The sequence below is a fragment of the Maylandia zebra genome, linkage group LG19 (genome assembly GCF_041146795.1).
Source record: "Maylandia zebra isolate NMK-2024a linkage group LG19, Mzebra_GT3a, whole genome shotgun sequence".
Taxonomy (NCBI): domain Eukaryota; kingdom Metazoa; phylum Chordata; class Actinopteri; order Cichliformes; family Cichlidae; genus Maylandia; species Maylandia zebra.
This window is the reverse complement of record NC_135185.1, coordinates 28561283-28587284: the sequence shown is the minus strand read 5'-3', so window position 1 is coordinate 28587284 and position 26002 is coordinate 28561283. Positions and strand designations below refer to the sequence as shown.

Sequence of the window (26002 nt, the reverse complement as noted above, 5' to 3'; positions counted from 1 at the left end):
ATTGGTACGGCTGTCAGCAGCCTAGTCAGCCTTTTATTCACATGTTTGCAATGATTAAGGCCGAAGCACTTTGTATGGACTAGAAAATGCATGTACACATCATTACAAATCCACAGGTGTTTAGTAAAAGACGAAAAAAAATAAACAAGGAGAAAGCTGCCAGCACATCTGAGCGTTGCTCAAGCCTGGAAGCTTTTGTAGTCTTTAACTTTTTAATTTATTATTTTTTATTTCTTTCATTCTCTTCCTGACATTTCCTAACATATTTCCCTCCACAGATGCCTGCACGACAGATCAACTGCTCATTAACCCGCTCACAAGGTTTCGTAAAAGCTGGCTATATTTAGTCTGAATCACAAGAATGCTTCTTATTGAATGTGCCCCTTTCTCTTAAAATAATCCATCACCAAATTGAGCAAAGAAAAACAGAGCTAATTCTGTGAGTCGCCAGGCCTCCTCCTCCTCCTCTTCCTGCACTATGAAAGATTCCATTCACACATGAAGCTCGCTTATAATAAGCAGCGCTTTACCAGCGCAGCAGTACGGAAAAGCCCATATGGTCACGTGTATCATTTTCCAGCAATTCCAACAATTTAAGTAAACGCTCACCAGTTTCTCATGAGTCGGGCAGATGTCCATTTATCCCTGTGTCTGTAGAGGACTGATACTTTGCGAGGTAACCAGAAAAGAGTCTGTTGCAGTACAATCGACCTCCTCTATGGTGTGATGACAAATTGAATATCAGGCATCTTAAACTGTGTATCTTAAAAGGGCAATAATTTCCCATTTCTCAGACCTGGAGTTGTTGTTGCACAGAAGGCCTCTGTGTGCTTTCAAAGCTTTTAACTCCAAGGTTAAGAGAACCTGTCCTTGAGAGGGCGGAGGTGGAGGAGTAGAATGGAGCCCCCCCACCCTCGAAGAAACGATGCAATCATGCACACAACACAAACACTTCTGAAGTTATTCAGACGATGTCCTTGATTTCAGCACTTCTTCATGCCTTGTTTTTCAAAAAAGACTTCAAAAGCTTTGGAGGAACGGAGATTGAGGGAGGAAGTCATTTTGTTGCACATTCCTCGCACTCGGAGCAACAGCCAAAACTGTAATAAGCCAAAAAAGCTCAGGAGTGGCTCGAGTGTCCAAGTTCAAGATCACCCAGACCCTTTCATCACAACCGAAGGAATCTTTTGATATTTTTGGCAACACACCAACTTGGATTTGTGTTCTGGTTTTTGCAAGAATTAGCTAGCTGGGCAATTCAAGCAATAACGTAGCCATCATTTACTGAGAACTGCTGGACTTGCTGGACAGGTGAGAGCAGCCAGTCAGCCTTCAGTTTGCTGCTGAAAAACTCATTTTAACAGCGTTAGTAATGGAGTCTTCCTCAGCACCTCCTCAATTTAGACACTTTTTAGCATTTTCATTACATGAAAGTAGATCATGTTAAACTTCAGATGTTCTTGTATAGTGTCAGTGTGGTCTGTTGTTCATTATTGTAAGTCATGGAATTTAAATTGTATTGACTGCTCTCAGTTTTTAACTCATGCAAGTTTAGATAATAAATAGCGTCTATTTTTCAAAGTCACGCTATTCAAAAATTGATCCCAGCACAATTGATCGATGTGACAGATCTAAGCCATATGCTTTATTCCTGCCATAAACTGCAAAAATATTAGACCGATTATTATACAGTTATGTCCAATGAAGCAATTTCAGTCAGGTTGACACTGAGCTCTGTCCAGGGGCGTTTGTAGTATTTTTTTTAATGGGTGGAAGAAGGTGGGGGGGGGGGGGAGACAATCAGAAATAACTGTTGAAAACAGCCTTAGAAGACATATTCATGAGCATCTTTCCATTAATAGAACAATAGAACAACCCATTTCCTAAAAAAATGATAGTAAGCAATTATTCATTGAACAGTATTTATTTGTAAGAAACAATATTATTATTATATACAAGAACCAGTGTATTTTCATTTAAAAATCACAGCTGCAACTTCCTGAAGGAGACCCACCCCTGAAGTGTCATGACCCGGACCACAAGACACGGAGACCGTCAGGCCCACCGAAGACAGCGCCGCGGATAGCTTTCCCCTCCACACCAATGACTGAGAAAACTCAGGCTGCAAAAGTGCAACATGACAGCTGTTGCGTCGTCCATCTTTCATGCAGTCATTGATACAACTAAAAAGAAAACAGACGATAAAGTTCAGTGAATTTCATTATTTAGCTTGCTAATACTTTGACCTGAATGTTTACACCACTGACAGAAAATAAAAAGAGACAGAAATACAAGTTAAAATTCGGAATTTGTTTTATTGATTTGGAAATTTTTAACATATTGCTAATCAATTTGATTTAAATAGGGCCCATTAACAAAAGCTGATTGAAAGTGCTATATATTATAAAGACCCTACAATGCAAGAGAGAAAACCCAACAATCTGATGATCCACTATGAGCAAGCACTTGGCAACAGTGGGCAGGAAAGAAAAATCCTTTTAATGGAAGGAAACCTGCGGCAGAACCAGGCTCAGTCGGTTGAGGGATTTTAATCCAGTTATAATCAAATTTCTCTCTTGCTACGACATTTTTGATGTTATGTATTTAGGTATTCATCTGCAAGGAAAAAGATGACCATTTTTCCTTCAAGATGAATACTAAGTTGATGTTAAAAAACACCACTTCAAGTTGTGCGTCTTAATGGCTCGGTGATGGTTTTGGCCAATGCAATGAAAAACCTGACAATGGCATTTGGCTTCTTTTCTGCTTCTGACAGATGTTTAGTCAAGCTAGATGCAATGTTTTTTACTGCTGTGGATTTCTGTAACTCCCAATAAAAGGTAGATCTGATTGAGAAACCATGGGATACTGCAGTAATCTCACAAGGCTGTGTGCTTTTTGGCTGTAATCGTGACAATAATTTTTAAAAATGATGGCAGCTGGAATAGGCTCCAGCCCCCGCAAGCTGCATGAGAAGAAGAAGATGAACGTATCATCGTGCCATTATCAATAAGACTCAAAACTAGAAAAGAAAAGAAACTATTCAGCTTGAGAACCATCGTAGTTTTCGCAGTTTTCTGTACAATTGTACATCTTTTTGGAACCACAGGCTCTGCCACCTGCTGGCCATTATATAGAATAGATTTGGCTTCATTTTTTGTTAATACACAACAGGATTTCTTCAGGTATTTAATTCTTATCTATTAAGTAGTTATGTTGCTGTTGTGGGAAAGGCCTTTATTAGTAGAAAACACTGTTTGTTGACTGTTTATAAAGAAAGAAAACATTAATATAACACAACATGAAGGGTGTCAGTCATGATGGTGATTGGCAGCTTTTTTCACCTTTAAGCACAACCAGACTTGCCCTGAGAGGAACGAGTATGTAATCAGTTTGGTTTATTTGTCTGTCTAGCGGCTACAGTTTTCATATCATATCTGATTTAATTGTGGTGAAAATTGGAACTTCAAGGTCACACCAAATGTGAAAATCAGGAAAATTTGTATTACCCTCATTTTTTATGGATTATCTTCAAAATTCACAACAATATACTAGGCCTTTGGGGACATCAGTACCTAGGGTGGCTAAGCATTTGAATATGACCTTTATTGCTAGCGTCCGCTGAAGGTCAAAATTTGCGCCTCACAATGCTGCCATGAAGTTTTGCAAAATCACAAACTGCTTGAATATATTTTAAAATCTCGAGTTTTTACAGCTTAGATAAGCCAAAGATTTCAGCCAGTTCTGCTCCAGTCATATGGATAAAGAAGATAAAATACACCATTTTAGTATGTAATGTTTCAAGGTCATGGGGTCAAAGGTCAGACATCAAAGTGTTGTTATGAAAACAGACTGACGTCATCCTGTCAGTCTGCAATAAAAGCATCATAAAACATCAAAGTTTTAGTATAGTCATTGCCCTTCGGGGGGGAGTGCCGCTCTCTGACTCCTCTAGTTTCCTCTCGTTTCCAGTCCATAGATTTTTCATAGAGAGACACATTTAAGGAGACCAAAATCTTCCTGCCTTTATGTTTAGATTCAGTAACTGGCACATCATATCATGTTTATTCAAGTACAAAAACTTGGAGGTTAGAGATGGAACTGTTTTTTTCCTGTGTCAGTATTTATCAGAAACTTCTTCTCATCTAACTTGCACTGATAAAGGAAATAAGGTTACTTCTCCAACCCTCAAATTATTCCTTTATGTTGGAAAGGACACATTTAGCGACAGAAAAATGGGCCTGTAAATGAAGCAGCAGTGAGAGTTCAGGTTAGCCAAAACCACCACAAACATAAAGCCAACAGAAATCTCAGCTTGGAAGGAAATCCTCCTCTGGAAGGTCGGCGTGAATTTACTGTAAGTGTCGAACACTCTGCAAAGAAGTGCAAAAAAAATAAAGTTCACCCTTGTTTTTTTTTTTTAATTTTATTTATTTTTTATGAATGGAAACGGGGCATTCAGAAGTTCTCTTGTCTCTTTTTATTTTCTTCCGACTTGTACTTACGTCTCAAGAAATATATTTTGCAGCTTTGACAGAAGCATTTCCTTTGCAAGTTCAATCTGTTTTGATGCTTTACTTCAGCTAAACCTTTGACATGAATCAGGCCTTGTTTTTGTAAGTCACTCCTCTCCATTAATCCAGAAGGGACACATGGTTGAGTGGCTTGTGAGACCATAAGTCGGAAGAGATAACTGTAGCCTATTTGTTCAAGATTTGGCAGAAATGTATTTATGTTTTCCCGAGGCGGTTAAATCCTTTAGGACTCGCGGTCCATATGAGCTCGAGCAGCACTGAGCCAACGCTGGGACGTGTCTGTGGTCCTAAATCAGATCCTACAGAGGAGAAACAGTGAGCGTCTCTGTTCTGATTTCCTAGTAGCTGTGGAGTGAGATACGGGCCAGCTGACAACAGCCAAAAAGACTGCGGTTGCATTTTCTCCACAGACATAAACAATGACACTTCCAATTTCCTGTGCGTGCTGTGGACCAGGAAAGGACATCCACAGAGAGAAAGGGAAAACTCTCAGTTTATGGGTGAAGGAAAGAGGGTTTCGTTGCTTTTACGCTGAAATATTTCTTCTTTTTTTTTTTTACTTATACAGCTGTATGTATTTTTTTGAGAGAGAAAAAAAGAGACTGAGTTTGTCACGGTTCTGGGTCCGTTGGACCCGGTATTTTGAGTTTATTATGTTTTGGTTTATTTTTGCATTATGGATTGTTTTCTGATGTTCTGGTGCTTTGTTTATTATTGTCATTATGGATCTGTTTCTGTTATTCTTGGTGAGGGATCAGTTCTTAGGTTTTGGGTTCTCATGTGTGTTGCAGTTTCTGTTCAGTGTCATGTCTGCATCTGGTTTAGTACTTCTTGTTTCCTGTCTTATTGTGAAAGTCTTTGTCTAATGTTAGTGTGTGCAGCTTAGCTCCCCCGTCTCGTTAGCCCTGATCTCCCCCAGCTGTGTCTCCCTTCTGTTGCCCATTCCCTCATTACTACCCTGTGTATTTAAGCCCTGTGTTTTCCCATGCTCGGGGTCGTGTCATAACATCATATTATACCTGTGTGTGTGTGTGTGTGTGTGTGTGTGTGTGTGTGTGTGTGTGTGTGTGTGTGTGTGTGTGTGTGTGTGTGTGTGTGTGTGTGTGTGTGTGTGTGTGTGTGTGTGTGTGTGTGTGTGTGTTCCTGTTCCTGTTCCTGTTCTCCATAGTCCGTGTTCACTTCATGTTTTGTTTTTGTACCAGCAATAAAGCTGAGGTTTTTGAGTTTCAAGTTAGTGTCTGAGTCCTGCGTTTGGATCCTCCTTTACGCCTGCCCGCACACAGAGCCCTGACAGAGTTAAAGATTTTTGGCTTTAGAAATGATAGCGGCCCAGATGTTGTACCTGCAGCTGAGATACATCTGTAAGCAAAGTGATGGATGCCAGGGGGAGTTACCTGTGTCAGGATAATGAACTTCTTGTTTACCATATGTGTGAAATGCACTGAAGGAATGTGACTCCTGTGCGTGCGTGTGTATGCATGCATGCATTGGGAGAGGCCATGCGTACATACCCTTTCCATTGTTTTTACTGTGAGCAGAGCGCCCATTTGTCCTGAGCCGCAGTTTGTGCTCTGTGTACTTTTGAGGTCTGTCGCAGGTATAGGGTTTGGTTGCATTTCCTCCCCCTCTTTGCGCTCCCTCGAGCTCCTGTTTCTCCTCCGCGTCTGCTCTGCTCAGTAATTCAGGGTTTTGTTTAGTTTTTGATGGGGGGTTAGTCGGAGGCCCGGCGCTGTGCGACCAGCGGCGCAGGCCTCCTAACACCATCACAGGGTGTTTCGGCTTGCTTCACTTCACCAGATCTGAGAGCCCAGACCCGAGCCAATTAAGAGCCGGGAGAATAGGCTGCTGTCCGTCTCGCTGAGAACCGCCCCCTCTCATCTCTTTGATGTCTTGCACGCTACACATAACCAGAGCCAGAACACTTCACCCTCTCTGTGCAGGCAGTGAACGACAGGGCTTAACCAATTATTACAATCTGGTTTCAAGATTTTGGGTAATCATTGAGAAGATGACAAATTGCCTCTATCTCGTTTCATCTGCCTCTGATCTCACTGTTTTAGACTCTGGTTTGATCCTGATAAGTCAGGATTCACATGCTTTTTTTTCCACTTGCAAGTGTGAATAAAGCTGTTTTTTCATTATCACTCAGTTATAATCTGTCATGCAAATTAAAAGATTTTTAGATTTTAATGGTTTGACTGCTGTTACTTTTAAATGTTACTAAAAGAAGAAAAACAAACAGGAAAAATCACTAAATGATACATGTCTACTTCATCCTAAAGACTCTTAATCCCTCTTCAGGTGATGTTTCATTGTCTGTTACACTATGATGGGGGGAAACACGGTGAGTTGCTGCGTGCTTTTAATGTTTTTGGCCTACAAATGCTAAAAGATGTGGAGCACCATCTGAATATTGTGGTCAGCCACAGAAACACATTTTCACTGTTAACAAAACAACTTTATCACGTGGCCCCCTTTTTTATAAGACTCTCAGTTGACAGTGGTGCAGTGCACATTATTGCACAGACAACAATAATGTTGCAGAAAGAAAGGCAGAAGACAAAAAGCAGGTAAATGAGCAAAATATATTAAGTATAAAGCATTTAAATAGTAAAGAACAACAAAAGCAGCCAAAAATCAGTAGAGTGGGGACATTCGATTGTGAAAAGAAGATTATGTAGTGCTTTGGAGCTATAATGTTATTTCATCATGAGTCTACAAAGGATTTAAGCTGATTTCTATCTCACTATATTTTAATGGTGTCTAAAACCAACCAGACTAACGTTTTCCTTCAACATCTTTTTAATTCTCGTTTCTGTTCACTGGTTTTGCCTGAAGATGCTCTCAGTGTCATCATAAAAAGCAAAGAAGAGAAAAAGATGATCTGAAAGTGAGCGTTCACATTTACTGACTTAAATGTGAGCTGTTACATATGAGGAAATATATGAGACATTATAATTGCATATTTTCTTGCATCCTCAGGACCTCCACGGGTGTCTGACAAAGTTGAGCACAGACAGACGGCCCGGGTGGGCAGTGCCATCAAGCTGCCATGTCCGGTGGAAGGAGACCCTCCACCCCTCAAAATGTGGACCAAAGACGCACGCAACATCCACAGTGGCTGGATACGCTTCCGCATCCTCCGCATGGGCCTGAAGATCAAAGAGGTGGAGACGGATGATGCGGGGACCTACATCTGCAAAGCAACAAACGGCTTTGGTAGCGTTAACGTCAACTACACCCTCATCGTCATTGGTGAGTGCGGACGGAGTTCGGTTTGGATAACCTGCCCCTCGGCAGGCTCACGAGATGAGATCATTGGCTCGCAGAAAAATGTGTCATTCTTGTTAATGCAGCAACTATAAAACATGAAGTCACCTGTCTCTTAACTAAAACCAGAAACAGCAGCAGTGAGTCAGTCCCTGATTTGTACTGTCGGGCCTCATCAGTTCTGCTGTGGTGTTTAGGGGCCAGATTTGTAGCTTTTCCCGGCAGTCAGAAATCTCACCTCAGTTTAAATGTTAAACGAAAGCATCGCTCACAGAGGTCAAGGTCTAAAACAAGTAGATTTATGGAGGTTTAGTGGCTGATCCTCTCATCTGTTCTATGTGTTGCTGCCTCTACCTCTGTCTGCCCAAAGTCAACAGCGGCACGGGATATTGTTTCATACTACTTCATCCTCTGTGACTCAATTGGATCTCCAGCTCTTCCTTTTCCTTAGGCCACACTCTTTAGAGGAAGGAGGTCTGCAGCCTCACAATAAGAAACACATTCAGTGTAAAAGTTTGTCTCCAGCCTCTCCCGCAGCTCTTGTAAGAGCACAATCTGACCGAGTGTGTTACTCTTTTGCACACTTTTGAACACAGTGCATTTCCTCTGCGCTACAGCAGCACATGATGAATGAGCGGAGTGGAGCGTGAAGGCTGTGTTTATTCTAATTACTCTAAGATGCCTAATTTGGGCCAGAGTCTGTGCGCTCTCGCAGGAGGAGTTACAGTCGGGTCTTGTGACAGGCGTGCTTCAGACGAAGAAGAGCCATAATCAGGCACAAGCAGAAAACACAAATCACTTCAGAAAACGGCCCTTATTGCAGTAAAGCATGCGCATGAGTGGGGAATAGATGAGACCAAAGTTTATTTTAGGGTCTCCCTCTGTCTGTTGCTGGTGAGTTGAAAATGAGGGTGTCTGTTGATTGGGCTAAAATGAAAGGTTGGAGACTGGGGCACGGGGCCAGCTATAATGGTTTGTAGTATAGTTGTGCTGTATAGTATCAAAGTCAGACGTGGCTATGGCTGTATGTGTAGTTAAAGGACATTCCTGTGAACTTTTTATAGTGAGTGTAAAGAATTTGTTAAAGATGGAGCTGGCAGTCTTGGTAGTGAAAATACAGAGTTCAGCTAAAGTTAGAGTTAAATCTGAATTGCTGGAAGTTTTAGATGACGTGTGAGCACTCACTGTAGCTAGGCATACACTCACCAGTCACTTTATTAGGTAATATTGTCAGAAATTTCACTACTAGAATTTTTCCACAAAACCATCTCTAAGGTTTACAGAGAAGAAGCATAAGAAGACAAATGTGACATGCCTTGTTGTCGGAGGTCAGAGTTAGAAGGCCAGAGTGCTTCGGTTCAAATAACCACTAGTTTCAACCACAGTATGTAGAAGAGTAGCAGAAGAGCACACCAGGTGCCCCTCCTGTCAGCTAAGAACAGGAAACTGATGCTAAATTCAGACAAACTCACAAAATTGGACTATATAAGACTAGAAAAACGTATTCAGATGGGAGGCACGACATCACCCTGCCTTGTATCGACAGTATTGTTCCTGGCCATGTCCATTCCTTTGTGACCACAGAGTATCCATCTTTAATGGGTGCTTGCAGAAGGATAATGTGCCTGTGCCCTCAGATCATCTCAAAATTTTTGAACATGACAGTAAGTTCACTCTACTCAAATTGCCTCCTCAGTCACCAGATCTCAGTCCAGTAGAGCACCTTTAGGAGGGGTGAAACATGAAATTCACATCATGGATGTGCAGCTGGCAAATCTGCAGCAGCTGTGTGATGCTTTTGTGTCAACATGGACCAAAAACTCTGAGGACTGTTCTGTGAATCTGTGCCGTGAAAGCAAAAGGGGTTCTAACCCAGTAATAACAAGACGTATCTAATAAAATGGCCATTGAATGTATGTGTAGGTGAAAGCAGTGATAGAAGCTTGAGGTCCAGTTGAGGTTCAAGTACTGAAATGTAGTAATTGTAGCAGAAGCTGACCTGGGACTGTGAGTTAAAGTGGAAGCAGGTAGTTGGGTCCTTATATGTTTGGATGTGGGTGTCGGGTTTTCCCCTGAAATCAGAAACATGTTTGCCGAGTAATCTAACTACTTAAAGTAAGTTAGGCAAGTAATTTAATGAATCGTCTATGTTGAAAAGGTCTTTTCGCAGCATGTTCAAACTGTTTTGTTAGTAAATAAACATTTATTATGAAACTTTCCAGCCTGCACTTCCAGGAATTCTGTCAGTTTGTGTCTGGAAATTCAGAAAAAACAATTATCAAGTACTTTTTGTATTCCTTAAAGATTTGTGAAAAAGCAAGGAGTATTATTTAGGGGATTGTACTTTATCATTTTCATTGAAACTTGACAAATATAAACTAGTTGTGACATTTTTAGATCTCTTTCCAAGTTGAGAAAAAGCTTAACTAAACAACCAAATAAGTATTAAAAAAGAAAAAGAAAAAAGGAGCTCCGAAACTTTCCAGACCGATGTTTTCTTTGAACATGTGAGATGACCGATTTTTGAAAATGAAGTATTTATCCAGAGTGGAGCCAGAGGTTATTTGGGCTATATTTTTTATTTAAATATTGATTTAAAGTTGGGAGATAAAGACACGCAGGCATACACACTCTCACACACAGTTAACCGATTAATCTCACTGATAAATAACTTTCTCCCTGAGGATAATTTGTGTGGTTTGACTTTCTGTTGTGGCTCCGCTGAGTGAGAAGACAAATGAACAGTTAGATGTTGCTGGCATGAAGCTGGCACTGATTCCTTTGAGATCAGAGATTGCTTTGAGTAGAGCATGCATTGCCCTACTCCTCTTTGAGACTTCTTTAAAAAAAATCCTTTGCAAGTTTAATCTTAAGTCTTTCTTGGAAGCATATTTCCATGAGATTGTTATCAGAAGTCTGTTGACCCTTTATGGAGTTACCTGGAGACTTTCTGGCCTGACTCTTAATCCTGAACTGGCTTGTTCCATTTCCTACTTATCCTCGGGTGCTGGTGGCAATGAGTGCATAACAAATGGACTCTGCATTTCTCAAGAACACCCCCTCCTCTGTTTCAGCTCTCTTGTCTATCATCCCATTACTCGCTGGCAGGCCATCGCCGCAGCGTTTGTTTTTATAGGTAATTGTTCCATCAGGGGTGCATTTTCATTCGGGTTGCCACAAAGATTATGGGAGCCTCATTGTCAAAATACTTGCAGGACTGAAGTCAGATTAATACAGCCAAATAGTCTGCAATTATCATGAGCAACACTTTCCAGTAACACTGAATCACCTAATTGTGTACGGTTTTTAATTTAGCTGCATGCTGTAAAACCTGCTGTCCGTGTGTGTGTGTTTAGGGGATAAATTATGGTGCTTAAAGAGATCAGAGAACATAGTTTATGTATTTGAAATTCTGTAAATGAGGGGTAGCGGGCTCCAAGCACAACTGAAGTATCCATCATGTGCGTGTATTATTTTTACTGGAGCGAACATGTTAAGAGGAGCAACTGCATTCAGTTATAGTGCCGGTCAGGGGAGGAGGGTCAGCTAAATCCTGGCAGCTGTTCAAGTTCAGCATGGAGAGCATAACTCCTAAGACGTCGCTTGGGACCCGGCAGAGAGGCCAAGCAGAAGAAAAACAGTAAGATAAAGATTGTGGAGTGAGACTGGAAGTGCGAGAGTGAGAGGTTTTGCGGGCTGATCCGTGGAGGCGGGGTGGAGGGGGTTCCACTGAGGCTGGAGAGATATCCCTCTTCCCATCTGCCAGCGGACAGCGTGTCCTCCCAAGAGCTATCTGAAGAATCTGGTCAGTCAGTGCAACATGGCGCCTCCTCAATCCCTCCAGCTGGCTGTTTGGGCCCTGTTTGGGGTGGTCTCCTGACAACTGGCCCCCATCACCTCCTAGCACCCCTGCCAGGATAGACCGATGCATGCAGCAGTCTCATCCTCAGCTGCTCGGGCTACAGCAAGGCTTCACGAGGATTAATATGGGATTGTCTGATTAGCATTTAGAGGATTGCATGTTAATGTTTATGTCTGTGCAGATTAAATATTACAGGATTAGCGCTCCTTATTTTAGGGTGAAAATGTTGGCTCGCATTGTTCATTTTTCTCCTCTCTCTAGAGATGTTGTCAGGCTGGATAAACTGCCATGTGTCTCACTGATCACATGTGAGAGCTGTTTGGAGATTTCCAGAGTGTGATGCAAGGAGCATAACTTTCCCTGGACATTAGTGTCCCCAACAACATCTGGAGCTCATTGTGACCCCAAATCATCCAGGCCTTTTCCTGTGGTTCAGCTGGCACAGGAGGCCAGTGTATCGTGACCTGTTTCCTGCGGCTGGATTTGTGAATGAAGTGGGAGGGAATGGCGTCAGACCCCAAACACTGTAGCTAGATCATGAATGAATGGGAGCTGTGTGGAAAAAGATTGACTGTATTTTAGCCAGCTTAGTCTGAGTCTCACTGGAGCACTGTCCCATTTGCGTGAAGAATTTGTGACTTCACACAGAGAGCACTGATTCCATAGTGTGTAACAGCTTTTACTAACCTTCCTGGACACAAAAATGCTCATTTATAGAGGAGGCTTCTTAAGCACTTCTCCTTTACTGATTTTATTTTTCAGATTTCCAAAAATAACCTTCATATGGCAGCCAGGAGATGTCCTACATCACCCCTGTCTGCAGTCCAGTGAGCCAACATTGTGCAAGGACAATAGTGGCAAGGGATAGCTTTAACAGGACAGACTTATAAAGGGCACCATTGTTCCCTGAAATTGCCAAAAAGTAGAGAGGAAATAGATTAAAGAGAAAAAAGTCAGAAAGAAAACCCCGGCAGTGTGGGACCATGTTCTGTTTGGATTGGGAGGTTCAGGAACCAGGAGGAATGTGGAGAGTCCGAGTGAGCAACAGAGAAATATTTCTTCCACTGGAGGCTGTTTTTTAAAGGAATGGGTTATTATAGTTGGCCAGTTAAACCCCTTCAAATAGCCATGACATCATGGCTGGGCTTGGTGCTGCAGGGGACAAACAAAGGAGGGTTTGTACCCAGAGAACCCCAGAGAGCTTTGAGGGTTTCGGGGGGACTCAGAGGGAGGCAGAATGAGGAGGTTAGAAGTCACATCTGGTCTCTTTACCTGACCCAATCAAACCCTGAGAGGGAATCGAGTGTGCCAAACTGCATCTGAAAAAAAATCCCAACGTGAGGCTGCCCTGAAACGGGAATCAAAACGAGTCTTAGAAGGTAATAAACTGGCTGGGAGATTTTCCTATGGGATCGCTGTTAAAACATACTGTTAAATGGAGGTGCTGCTAAATGACAAAAAAATAATCCTTTTTTCCCAAAATGCTACACATACGCTGGTTTCTTTTTTCGTTTTTTAACGTGAGGATGTTTTGTGCAATTGCACCTCATTAATATCGCAAAAATAAATCATTCAATTGAAACACTTCTTCAATAATAACCTGCTTAATGTCCATCTGCACTCATTGGTAAATATTGGCAAGAAACTTGATCTGCTTCATTAATTCATCACTGCTTAACTCGAAAAGTGAATACGCATTACAAACTCATCGATTAGGTTTCACTCATTATATTTCCTCTAAGCCCCTGTCTCAGCTCAGCTGTATGATGTCAGCCAATGACATAAACTCCACAGCTGTCTCCTGGAAGCGAGCTTATATAAACTGGTCATATTACTTCCAAACGCTGCACAGTATGACCTGAGCATGCAACACTCTCAGAAGAGCCTGTCGATAAATGCTGAATTGAATTGGTGAGAGCCAGGAACAGTTTTCTTGCCTTGTTTTTGTATCCGGTCACCGCTACTGCAAAATGACTATAACAGAATAGAAGAGGGGGATTGTAATGGAAGGATTTAAAATGAGCCTGTCATCTGAAATGTCAGTGTGTACCGGATGTTGTATTCATGCACCCAAAACAGTAAATGTGCAATAATTGTTACTTATTCAGATTCTTCTATACTGTAGTGAGGACCTTAATGTCTCACTCAGCCTTTTGTTGACTTATTTGTGTTTTTCTGCTGTGTTAACAGATGATTCGGGTTCTGATAAAACTGGATTGAGGGCACCGGATGGAGCCGAGCTTGGTGGTGAAAAATTTGGTAAGACTTCTGTGCATGCTCTCGACTTTGCAGCTGGAAATTCAAGGACTAATTGAGTTGTTTTGAATGCTTTATTGCATGTACTGCAAGTCATATTTACTTTTACAGCTGTGGGCAAACCTATGTGTAATAGTCACTGTGCAAAAATCTTGAGCCACCCCTCATTTCTTTAGATTTCTCTTCCAAGGAGTCAGACTTTCTTGTAAGTGTTTAACGTGGTCTTGGGCAACAGTTTTCCAGGCTTTCAGGAGCTAATGCAGAGTTTTTCTCCTTCTACGTGACCAGTTTTTGCTGGACCACTCACCACTGGCCTATGAATCATCTGATCATAAAAATGTACCTAACTCAAGGGATGAACCAGTGCTGTGTCCACACATAACAGACAGCACAGCAAAAAAAAAAGTTACAATTTTAAATCGTCCTTTGTTACTAGTAGACTATTGCAAAAACATATCATTTGTTTCCATTTCTTTATTTGAATTAGCAAAAAATGACAAACACATTTTGATGGCCGTAAAATTGTAGTTTTGAACCAACAAGGTAATTCCTAAAAACTCATTAGCTGAAAGCCTTGAATGGTGGGCAGGTCTTGTTGATTATTTGAATTTTTTTGGTTCAAAACATCATTGGTGCAACCGTGAGTTCAGCCTGTATAACATGGTGGAGGCTCTGTCATGGTGTGGGGCTGCACTTCAGTCAATGGTGTTGGGGATCGTGTCAAAATTGTTGGAATTACGAACACAGAAAAGTGTTGGCAGATTTTGATCCCCCATGCAATACTATCTGGAAAGCATCCGAAAGGCTTCATTTTTCAGCATGACATTGATCCCAAGCACACTTGCAGCGCAGTAAAACTATACTTAGATAGAAAATAATACACTGTGGAACACTATCAGTCATGAGCTGGCCTTCACTGAGCCAAAGACTGATGAAGCAGTGTGCGATCATCTTGACAGAGAACAGAACAAAAGGCATCCATCTTCCAAAGAAGAGCTTTGAATTTCCTTCGGAAAGCCTGGAGAACTATTCCTGACTTAAAGAAATTACAAGAAAGCCGTTTTTTGCTGTTTTTGTCTTATATGCTGTTTTTCCATGTAAGTTTTGCACGTGTCAATACATATTTTCCCAGCAAAATGTAAAGAAGCTCCTCAATTTATTCACTTTCCTAAATTGGTTATTTTTGCTTTATCCCCCTTTACTAAATATCTTTTGATTAGCTGTCGCTCATTAAGAGACTCTCCTGTGATCACAGCCAGAACTGTGTGCCCGAGCACGCAGGAAATCTACTCTCACTGACTAAAAAACTGACTAAAAGTAAGCAGTCTGAAGCCTCAACCTTTGGCTCACAGGGATTACTTACATGTTTGTCTAAGTCTAAGTCATCAGTAATGACCAAGAACCCCAGCCCTGAACACTGTCCTTCTTGGAGACAAGAAAAAAAGTCCTTTTTTGTTAAATATCTTTATAGTTTTTGATGCATGTTGGTTAGAATTATTATTATTATTATTTTACTTTTGACTGCTAAGACTCGGGAGAATAATTTTTAAAAAAGAGCAAATACTACATATTCATATAGCACAGGGTTAGGAGTCAGAGTCATTCCTCCAGACCTCTGAGGGTTAATACAAACTTCCACCATCATAAAAGTATGTGTAGGTCAGGAAATAAGGAAATTTTTTAGAAACTCTATAGATATCAATAGAAACATAAAACCTCACTTGAGAAATGTAGAAAAAAGGTAAATTATACTATCTACTCAAAGTAACCAGCTTGTACTTTCCTCCAAAGTGCGTCCCCGCTTCACTCAACCTACAAAGATGAGGAAGAGAGTGATAGCTCGCCCAGTGGGCAGCTCAGTGCGGCTCAAGTGCGCAGCCAGTGGAAACCCTCGACCGGACATCGTGTGGCTGAAGGACGACCGGCCGCTGACGGAGCAGGAGGTCGGCGAGGGCCGTCAGAAGAAGTGGACTCTGAGTCTGAAGAATCTGATGCCAGAGCACAGCGGCAAATACACCTGCAGGGTCTCCAATTGTGCCGGGGAGATCAACGCCACGTACAAAGTTGAGGTCATACGTGAGTATCCCGCAGAGAGCTGAGCTGTACACATACCGAGCACGCTCACCTGGAATTATTAGGGCTAACAGATGAGGCCGAGCAAATTATTTTAAATGGTTACTGCTGTTTGTGCGTCTCATGTTTGTGATTTTATGTACATCGCTGCAGGAAATTCAGACAGCCTAATCACTGTTTCAGGTCTGATTATGACCAAGGAAAAACATGCCGTATCCATATTCTTCCTGCATGGATGAATGTGTAATCATGTATATGAGAAGAATACTAAGAACGCAAGTTTGAGAGTGGGGGCTTGTGCCTTGGTGTTTGTACAGAGGGGAGAGAGCTCAGCTTAGAGACCATCCACCCAATCTGGAGCTGATTAAAGCCCAGCTGTCTGCCAGACCCACTGCCCCCCCCCCTTTTCCCATGAGAAATGTGTGCTGTACAACCAGGAGCAAAGAAAGAGAGGAAACTAATCACACATACTTCTTGTGTTACATGTGGTATTCTTCCCTCAATGTCAATTATAAGTTCTAAGCCTGAGGGTAATAACAGCGTGGAGGACTAAGACCTCCTCTGTCCGCAGAGGGGCTGTCATGTCAAAAGATGTCTGTGTGCATCTTGACAAGTTGGGTTTTGTTTTGTTTTTCTCTGTATGTTCACTCAGAGAGGACAAACTCCAAACCTGTCCTGACAGGCACCCACCCGGTCAACACAACGGTAGACTACGGCGGCACCACGTCCTTCCAGTGCAAAGTGAGGAGCGACGTTAAGCCGGTCATTCAGTGGCTCAAACGCGTGGAGACCAACGAGGAGAGCCGCTACAACTCCACGATCGAGGTGGGGGACCATAGGTTTGTGGTGCTCCCCACGGGTGAGGTGTGGTCGAGGCCCGACGGCTCCTACCTCAACAAGCTGCTCATTAGCCGCGCCAAGGAGGACGACGCCGGCATGTACATTTGCTTAGGCGCCAACACCATGGGCTACAGCTTCCGCAGTGCCTTCCTCAGTGTGCTGCCAGGTGAGGCTCGAAGAATGTCTGTCTGCAGTGTTACAGTAAACTGTAGAAAAGCTTGGATAAAGCCCAGTGCTATCAACCTATCAATCGAATTACATATACAAAAATGTTGTGTTTTTTTCTTTATGTATCTGCATTAGTGCAAATAGTATATGCATGCATAAATCAGGAAAAGGTACCTTTGGAGGCATCAGTATGTTTTGAACTAATTAGGCTATTTTTCCCATCAATTAATTATTAATCATTCAGTAAAAATGTAGCATTTTTAAACTTTAATTCATGCCTTTTCCTCTCTTGTTCTGTTTTATGATTTTAAATCAAACATATGTTTTCTCAGCAACCCATATTCAGCGATGAATAACAACAAGTAATGTGATAATAAAACTACAACTGTTAGTTTGCTGGCAGACAACAGAGTATGGAAACATTTAAAAGCTGGAATCTCATTTTCTTTTACAGACACTAAGCCTCACATAACACCGATGTTTCCGCAAGCCTCCAGCTCCCTCCCCTGGCCTGTCATCATTGGCATCCCTGCAGTAATAGTGTTCATCTTTGGCACAGTGCTGCTGTGGTTCTGCCAAAGCAGAAAACACTGTCCTCCTCCCAGCTCCCCGGCCGCGCAGGTACTGCAGAGCTCTCACCGGCTGCCGCACCGGGAGCGGGACAGGGGCTGCGCGGCTCCCTCGTCCAGCTCCTCCAGCCCCGAGAAAGACTGTGTGACATCCATGAACTATGAGGAGTACCTCGCGCAGCAGCAGCAGCTCCTCCTCGGCCAGGGAGGACCAACAATTCCCGCTAAAATCTACCCCAAAATCTACACAGACATTCACACACACACTCACTCCCACGTGGATGGGAAAGTACATCAGCATCAACACATTCATTTTCAGTGTTAGTGCCAAATATTCCCAAATACTCTCCTCTAAGCTGCGGACATTAAGCTGCGGACTGAACAGGAACTCTGGAGTGACACTCACCTGGCATTAATTTTTTAAAATGGAGATTGTTGGAAAAGTGTACAATGTGTGGAAAAACAGTGGCCAGTGATACACACCTTTTGTTATTACATAAAAACTTCCATATTTGTTGCTCTTTTTTTTTATACCTGTCAGATTCTCACACCACTACAAATGGATCAATCCTTGGCGGGCACTTACTAAAAAGGACGGGGATGTTTTTATTTTATTTTTTAAGAGTGTGAGATTAATAGCAGCTATTAGGACCAGCTGAAAGGTCTTCCTCATCAGATGAATTTTCCATTTTCTCAAGTGAAAGTTGGTCTTTATCTTTCACATGCTCAGCTGTTGGAGCGCACAGATGAAAATGGTACTCAAGACTTACAAAAGGGCTGGTTTTACGCTCCTACTCAGGTTGTCCTTTTGTTTGTTAAAGATGCATTATGCTGGGAATGCTGACCACTATCCTTTATGTTACCTTTTTCCATCCCTGACTTCTGTCAAAAGTGATATAGAATAGACTGATAAATGTTTATTGTCTTTCACAGAGTGGAATAATTACATTGCCATGTCAACTGTGTTGGTCTACATTATCATTTTTTAACCTTTTTTGTGGTAGCTTCCCATCTGTAGTCAGTAGTATGTTGACAAACAAGAGAAGATGAGTCTTTTTGACATCAACCTTTTCCACCCACAGTTCATGAAGCTGTAGTCATTTATAATCAAACTGATGACTATTTAATTTATTTTGCTAAAAAATGTATCAAAGGTTTATTTTTCAGAGTAAAGCGTTTTGCATATCTATGTAATGTTATTACGTTGTTGTGTATAGTACATATTTGAATATTGTCACTCAGTTTATTCACATTTACTTCATGCCAATATTTAGGTATTTTTTGTATGTAATTGGTTGTATTTGACAATCTTATTTGATGTACTCTAAGGTTTAAAAAAAAAAGTTTGAAGGTTTGATAGTTTGATTAAATGACCAGAAACAAAAACAGATGCATTCTTCCTGAAGATTAGTGGATTTTGGGTATTAGTTAAAAGCTGCAGTGTGCACTGTGATGAAGGCGTACCTTTCATGAAACAGTCAGGGCACGCAGGTCAGCTTTCTTCCTTTGAGTGGGTTGAAGTGTCCGTCGAGGGTGACACAGAGGGCATGCCCACAGAGGGGCAGAACGTGCTGGGATGAATGAATAGATACTGTACAGACACAAGAGCAGTCTCACAGTTGCTTTATAGATGAGTGATGGCCCCTGCAAGACTACACCAAACAACCAGCATCTTTTCTCATTTAAGTGAATTGACCCTCTCCTCCCCCCTCTCTAGTCTGCACCACCACCATCTACTCATTCAACTCCAATCTAGGTAGGATTTCCTTTCACCATTTAGGAAGTGCATTGTCCTGCTGTGGGAGTGATGTGACGGGACCCTGTGATTACTCAGGAAAGAAGGGGAGCATTGTATCAAGTGAGCTCTTGTTTTGTTGCAAGTATGGCAGGATGGAGATGAGCTTTGGCTCCAGACAGATGACGGCCGAGTACACTGAGCTGCCTGTTTTTAAAGCAGGTGTGTTTCTCTGAGTCAAAAAGCTGTGGTATTGTCGTGTCCATAAATAACGCTTAGAATACAAAATCCAGCTGAGAAGGTTAAATTATGAGAGCATGCACTGCCCTCTAGTGGTCAGGGTCCTGTATATCAGCCATTGCTAAAGTCAGAAGTGCCACAATCCACTTAGAACATCAAGAAAATCCCATGGGGTCTACCCAGTCTTAACTGCTCACTCCAAAGTGATTTACCTTGAAAAATTGTTTTATGAAAAAAAAAAAAAATAAATTCTGTTATAACTGCAGGCTACATGCAGTACCTCACCTGCCCACAGTTTGGGAATCCCTGAGTATAGCATACAAGCAAAACTAAAGATTGATGCAAGAATGATCACCAGATCAATAAATCCTTTTTATTAACCTTTTTACAGTATAACATTGAAAGAGACAAACAGTTCACCACACAAGAAGACACTCTGGACATGAAGATAAAGAACAGAAGCAAACAGCATTTAAAACCAAGTTCAGCCCTTTTGCACATTGGATATGAGTTCATCACAAAGTTTGGTGAGCTCCTCTGCCTCTTTCTCCTGTAACAAGAAAAGAATTTAGAAATGAGAAGAAAAGTGATAATACTGCTGCAAATTCATGAAAAACAACATGCCGACTTGCCTTCTGGTCCAAGCTCTTCTCCAGTGACTGCACTTTCAGCTGCTCTCTGCGCAGCTGTGCTTGAAGTGCAGATACCTCAGCCTTGTATTTGGATCGCACCTCAGCTATTCCTTCATTTGCACTGATGGTGAGAATTAAATTCAAGTTAGTCAACGCAAGTCTCCTGATGCTTCAACATAAAAGGCCAGAGTTTCTTACTGGCTAATTTTCTCCTCGGCGTGAGCTTTAAGTGTTTGATAGCGCTGCTCCTCCTTTTTGATCCTTGCCAAGTAGTCCTGTGCACAAGACTTCAGAGTCTCTTCATTCTGGGTAGAGGATGCAGAAAATATTTCAACATTTAAACCTTAACATTAAAAAAAATAATAATAATAATTTGAAATTATAGCAAACATTTGTCTGGCTTCCATGAGCTGACCTTTTTGTAACCCTCTATAACGTCCTTGTACTTCTCCAGCCTCTTGAAGAGCTCGCCTAAAGATCTCTCCATAGCGTTCAGGTCGCTGCATAGTTGTTCCTTCTCCAACAGAGCCGCATTGAGCTTCGCCTGGGCCACCTCCCTCTCCTTCTCTTGATCAGCTGACCAGTGGCAGGAAATTTTAAATTAAATGTTTGACAAAATACCCCACACATTAACCCTTCTGATGAGCGCAACATGTACATATAACTTACCCATCATCTTTGTGATCATGAGCTCAAATTCAGCTACTATTTTCCTATGACGGAGACAAAATGTGGTCAAAGATCTTCAAAATTGATTTTATATAAAAACAACAAGAAATTTTAATATGATGCAAAGCTCACCTCATTTCTTGCTCATTATCAAGCAGCTTACTGTTCTTCATACTCCACTGGTCCTCTTTTTCTTTACCCTATATGAGAGAGAAATGTACACTTTATTTTTTCCTTGAGACTAAGAATGGTGCCCATCATCTAGAAAACCCATTACTCAATTTTTTTTTTTTTTTTTAAATAAAAATTACGCTCAACTTCAATGCCAAGCATTTATTCTTTGGATCCAGAGGAGCTTTGCATAAACCACAATTCAAAATAATCCCATTGATCTTTTCTGGCCTTTTTACTTTAGTGCCATTTTACTTTTAACCTTCTGATTGGCTGCTACATGTAGATACAAATTTTGATCTTTGTGTTTAAAGTGTGGCTAAACCTGATTATTTTAAAATAAATAAATAAGTATCATAATTTAATGTGGATGTTTTTGTGTTCAAATGCTGTATGGATGTGAAAAGCCAGACAACCTACTTCTGCCTGCACTTTGGCGATTGCTGCATCCAAGTCTTTCTGACTGTACTTCAGCACTTCGATGATAGCATCTTCGCTGTTTGCTGGCTGCGGGAAAGGAGGGACAAAGCTCTCAAGGACTGGAGTCTAGATGACATAAGTGGAGAAGATTTCAACAAAGTTAGCAGAAATAACAAAGGCGACGAGAAATTACCGGTCCAGCGGACAGAGTACAAGAGACTCACCGATGCTGCTGCATCGTCAAGCAGTCTGAAATCATCTTTTTGTGGACCATTTGCCACTTTATCTGCAGTCTGTGGTGTTTCAAGCCTGAATTAAACAGAACAAAGTGAAGAGGTTTCCCTTCCGATAAATTTATTTTACAGAAAATCAAAAGCCGATCAAATTCGGCTCTAATGTCCAGTGAGAGCAGCAGCACAACAGAACTACACCGTACCGTAAAACAGGGGCAGCAGGGGGGGGGGCTTGAATCTGAGCACCCGGGCCTGCAGACTTCTTTGGGCTCTCCCTCAGGAGGGGATCAAATTTTAGGTACAAGGACTGTTTCCTCAGTGCGGACTCCTTGAACTATTGATGAGAAAATGTAAACACTTTGAACCTTGTGGTTGAGGATTTAGTCATTTAGCAAAGATAAAGAAAGCACTTACACTGCTGGACCCAAACTGTTCGAGGTAGTCAATCTGTCCATCAAAGTCACTGGTCATGACTGGAGATAAAGATCGTGGGTTAAAAGCAGTAAGAGCTTTCCATTACTGCTAAGGATTGAACAAAAGCACGGTTTGGTTCAAACAGAGCTGAAGCCAACAATTACTCACACATTGCTCCAGGAACAAACTCGTCATTGAAGTCTAGCATGCCAGCTTGTGCCTTCTGCTCAGGCTGAGAGGGTTCAGAGGACTCAGGGAGACTCTGCACTGGTTGTTTGGTGTCAAGGTCAGAGACAACCTTGTTATCTGCAACCTGTCATTCCATAATAAACAGATGTTTGTTAAAAACAACCCACACATACACAATATATTGAGAGTTGCATCAAAGTACATTCCTCCAACTTACCTGTACATGGTTTGGTTCAGGAGCTGGCAAACTGTCTTCAGCACTGAGAAGATGAAAACTTTTAGAGTGAATCTACAGTGAAACATGGCACTACTGGTAAGTGAAGCATCTGCTGCTAATAATAACGATACTAAGCCTTTACTTTCTCTTACCGTGCTGGCGGTTCAGCCTCCTTTGTCACAGGGACATCAGTTTGCTCCTGAACTGCGGTTTCTACTGGTTCTGGGCTGGATTTCCTGCTGCACACGGGGGAGTTGTTTATGGCCGTTTTTGTGCCAAAAGGATTGAAGTTTGGGTCGTCAAACTTTTCAAAGTCAAACGAGTAAGAACTTTTAGGCTGTAAAGCATCAGCATCACCATAACTGACTTCAGGCTTCACTTCAGCTTCTTTTGGTGGTTTGACATCAGACACCTGCTTTGGCTCTTTAGGTCTTACACCAGTTGGCCTTTTGCCAAATTTCTTAGGTGGCGGTTTCCGTTTGACTTCAGCACCATCATCAAAATTGAATTCAAGTTTGACAGGCCCGTTCTTGGTTGGGCCTTCCTTGACTGGATCATCAGCCGGCTGGGATTCAGCAGGAGGGGGTTTTGCTGTGTCGGCAGATATCAGATCCACTGTAGCGTCATGCTTCACCTCGTGCTGAACAGGCAATTCTTGGGCCACCTCAACAACAGATTGTTTGCTTTCCTCTGCAAGTGCATCTTCATTTGACACCTTTCGCCCAAGGACAGGTGAATTTGGAATTTTAGAGCCACCAGTCTGGAAAGGATTGACTGCGTCAAGGTTGTCAAAATCGAAGTTATAAGAACCTTTTGCTGAGAGTGGAGCATCTTCTGCAAAACTGCTGGACGACTTCTCTTGATCTGTGCTTGAAGACGCAACACCAAGCCGTTTTTCATCAGGTGTCGCAGGCCATGAATTGTCTTCCTCAACCACTGGAACCTTCACTATAACCACACTGCTCTCCGTGGAGCAGATATCGGCAGAAAGATCAGCGAGTGAGTTTTCTACAGACGCGCTGAATGGAAGGGTCTCATCTAGTGCAGACTCCATTTTGATAGGCTCCTCCACGATGTTCACTGGCGGTGTGTTTTCAGACTTGCTATGATCTGCAGGGGGGTTTTCAACAGCAGGCCTCATAGGTGAGAGAGCCATATTGTTAGACCCCTGAAATGGATTGAAGTCATCAAGGTTTCCAAAATCCAGCATATAGCCACCTCTGCTTTGTATTGGCATGTTGTCATCGGGATAAGATGACACTTCTGCAGGGGGAAAGAAAAAAGTAATGAAGGTATCTGCTAATCTCTCAGCAGTGGTAGGGGGAAAATACATAAAGAGCTCATAACTTACAAGTTTAAAAATAAATAAATAAATTACCTTCTTTGAGTTGCTCAGTGGCTTCCTGTGGCAAAGTACTACAAAACCAAAACATGATAAGTTACCTAAATGCAACACTTTGTTCAATGAAGGCATACTGGTGAATGACACTCATTTACTTACTTTGATTTATCCAAATCCATAACTTTCGTATTCTCGTCAACACTCAACAAATTGACAGACTTGTTGGGAGACAGAATTCTTTTAGTCACAGGGTCTCTTCTTGGAGTCTGAAAACAAACCTACACAAAAATTATTTAGTCAGTAGTCAGAAGTAGCCAGCTGCCCCCAAAAGGCCTGGTTTTGAGCCTTGAAAAACCTTTTGTCTACAAATAACTGCTTTTCTTTTTCTTCATATAGGTTTTCTTGTCCATCTTATTAAAATTCTGTTAACACTGGTTAGAGACAAACAGGCTGAGGTCAGAGTTCATATAGTACCAAAAGTAAATAATTTTTCATCATAGTCAAAGAGTGAAAGACAGTCATTAGCATTAGCTTTCTGCCCAGGGCTACACTGCCTTGTGACTATACAATGGAATGGGATGAAAGTTGTTTTTTTACTTTTACCCCCTTTGGTACAGTCTTGCTGGGCAGGTTTTCTGTCTGACGTAGGATGGAGGGCCTTCCAGTCGGCTGATCCAGGGCAAATATGTCGTTAGGAGAGTTGTGCTTTCCTCCTGGGCAGACCCCACGATTTTCATCATTAACATCAACAGAGCTCATCCTGTAAAAAAAAAAAAAAAAAAAAAAAATAGAGGAAAAGACTGTTATGCGACTGTACTGGGACCTCTAACCCTCACCGCTGAAGGAGGCGTCAGTCTTAAAGCTGCAACCAGTTGATAAGGCACTCTTCTGGTTACAGTTTACTCAGTGTGGGTGGAGAGCAAGAGAGAAAAATAATGTAAGATTTACACAAGAACCAAGGCAGATATATTGAGTCGGTACTTCTCCTGGTGAAGTTCTTAGAACTCATTTGAACTCCTCTCTCCGGGTGGTTTGCAGTAAGGCTACCGTTTGCCTTTGATCCCACCACTTTACTACATTTGTTTTGTGCATTTGTGCACAACAAAATATTTTAGGTAGAATTAGCGCTGCAGCAGTTGCATGGTTTGGCCACCAGATGGTCTTGAAGAGTTTATTTTTTCCACACTCAAATGGCAGTCAATGTCAACAACTTGGTAACAAAAATAATGCTTTTAGATAATATAGCATTATCAGTTTAAAATAAAATCCTAAATATTTATCCGCCAATTTTGATAAATCCTGGTATATAAATATTTATCTAAGCCTTGGCTTTTAGTCTTTAGACTTAATGCTGTCTAAGTCACGTATTAAGCCCTAGATGAATGAAGCATTATTGGGAGGAATGAGTCTTCCAAGTTATTTTAACTGGTTAAACTACATGAATCGCATATATGACCAAGCAGCAACACGTGATTTCTTGTAGCCAAAGGTTAGCATGCCTAAGTTTACAAACCTGGTTACAAATAATGGATAGCGAACTAACCTTCCCTGGTGTCTTAATGGCTGTACAAGACAGCCGTTTGCTGGCACTGAAGCGGTAGATAAACCCCCAACTGTCTCTGATGGATGCCAGGAGAGCAGTGTTTCATTCAACCGTTAGTTATTAGTAAGAGAACAACAATGCACATAAACCGCAGAGTACAAGCCACGATGTGGCTAGGTTACAACAAACAGACATCTACTCCCTACTCAATTTTACCAAATTTTTCATTAAAGCTAATTCAACTTTCGACACCCTGTACACACTAGCACTGATATAGTTAACGTCAACAGTAAAGTGACAATAGCACCTTTGCTAGCTAACCGGTACACTTTAGTTAACGGAAAGTCGAAGAAAATAAAATCTCAACATCACATCTTAAAATACCAAACATTGCCAGAAATAACATACTAAACTGTAATCCCGTGTATCTACCACTTACCTCAATAAAACATATGGTGCTGAGAGAAACCGGGTCTTCGTCTATACAGTGACGATAAGAAACAAAGTCGTTTTTGAAAAACCCTCGCCTTGTTTGGGTGACAACCGTTTGGATTTTAAAAGCCGTGAAACTCACCAATTAGATCGGGGGAAGCGTTCAAAGGGAACGCACTTCCCGGTTAAGCA

At 41.7% G+C, this 26002-nt stretch overlaps 2 protein-coding genes across 4 annotated transcripts in view; one reads left to right on the top strand and one right to left on the bottom strand.

Moving 5' to 3' along the window:
* The window catches only part of LOC101465506 (fibroblast growth factor receptor-like 1), a 34619-nt gene extending 14704 nt beyond the window's left edge, over positions 1 to 19915 (top strand). The window contains exons 2-7 of one of the 2 annotated variants that reach the window (XM_076877250.1): positions 7374 to 7425; positions 7518 to 7790; positions 13858 to 13926; positions 15715 to 15999; positions 16649 to 17002; positions 17459 to 19915. In XM_076877250.1, the coding sequence (XP_076733365.1) occupies positions 7622 to 7790; positions 13858 to 13926; positions 15715 to 15999; positions 16649 to 17002; positions 17459 to 17898 (1317 nt within the window). In that variant the 5' untranslated portion in view covers positions 7374 to 7425; positions 7518 to 7621 and the 3' untranslated portion in view covers positions 17899 to 19915. The remainder of the gene's footprint in view (positions 1 to 7373; positions 7426 to 7517; positions 7791 to 13857; positions 13927 to 15714; positions 16000 to 16648; positions 17003 to 17458) is intronic. The other variant, XM_004540578.5, reaches the window with a different exon arrangement.
* Positions 19900 to 25974, bottom strand: tacc3 (transforming, acidic coiled-coil containing protein 3). 2 transcript variants are annotated; one of them, XM_004540573.5, is made up of 17 exons: positions 25818 to 25974; positions 24433 to 24595; positions 23995 to 24113; positions 23872 to 23909; positions 22646 to 23756; positions 22494 to 22536; positions 22256 to 22400; positions 22088 to 22146; positions 21877 to 22007; positions 21665 to 21749; positions 21441 to 21566; positions 20982 to 21049; positions 20850 to 20893; positions 20596 to 20756; positions 20379 to 20485; positions 20181 to 20301; positions 19900 to 20098 (listed from the first exon to the last, which is right to left on the bottom strand). In XM_004540573.5, the coding sequence occupies exons 2-17, from the start codon at positions 24592 to 24594 to the stop codon at positions 20033 to 20035; spliced, it is 2586 nt and encodes an 861-aa protein (XP_004540630.3). In that variant the 5' UTR covers position 24595; positions 25818 to 25974; the 3' UTR covers positions 19900 to 20032. The 2 variants fall into 2 exon arrangements, with proteins under 2 accessions (XP_004540630.3, XP_004540631.3); XM_004540574.5 differs by having other exon boundaries at positions 24439 to 24595.
* Positions 25975 to 26002: the final 28 nt, after the last annotated feature.

Coding starts and splice junctions, on each gene's coding strand:
- tacc3 (XM_004540573.5), bottom strand. CDS start 24,594: ATGAGCTCTGTTGATGTTAATGATGAAAATCGTGGGGTCTGCCCAGGA. Junction 23,910..23,994: donor ATGGATTTGGATAAATCAAA/GTAAGTAAATGA, acceptor TTGGTTTTGTAG/TACTTTGCCACAGGAAGCCA. Junction 21,750..21,876: donor CCTGCTGCCCCTGTTTTACG/GTACGGTGTAGT, acceptor TGTTTAATTCAG/GCTTGAAACACCACAGACTG.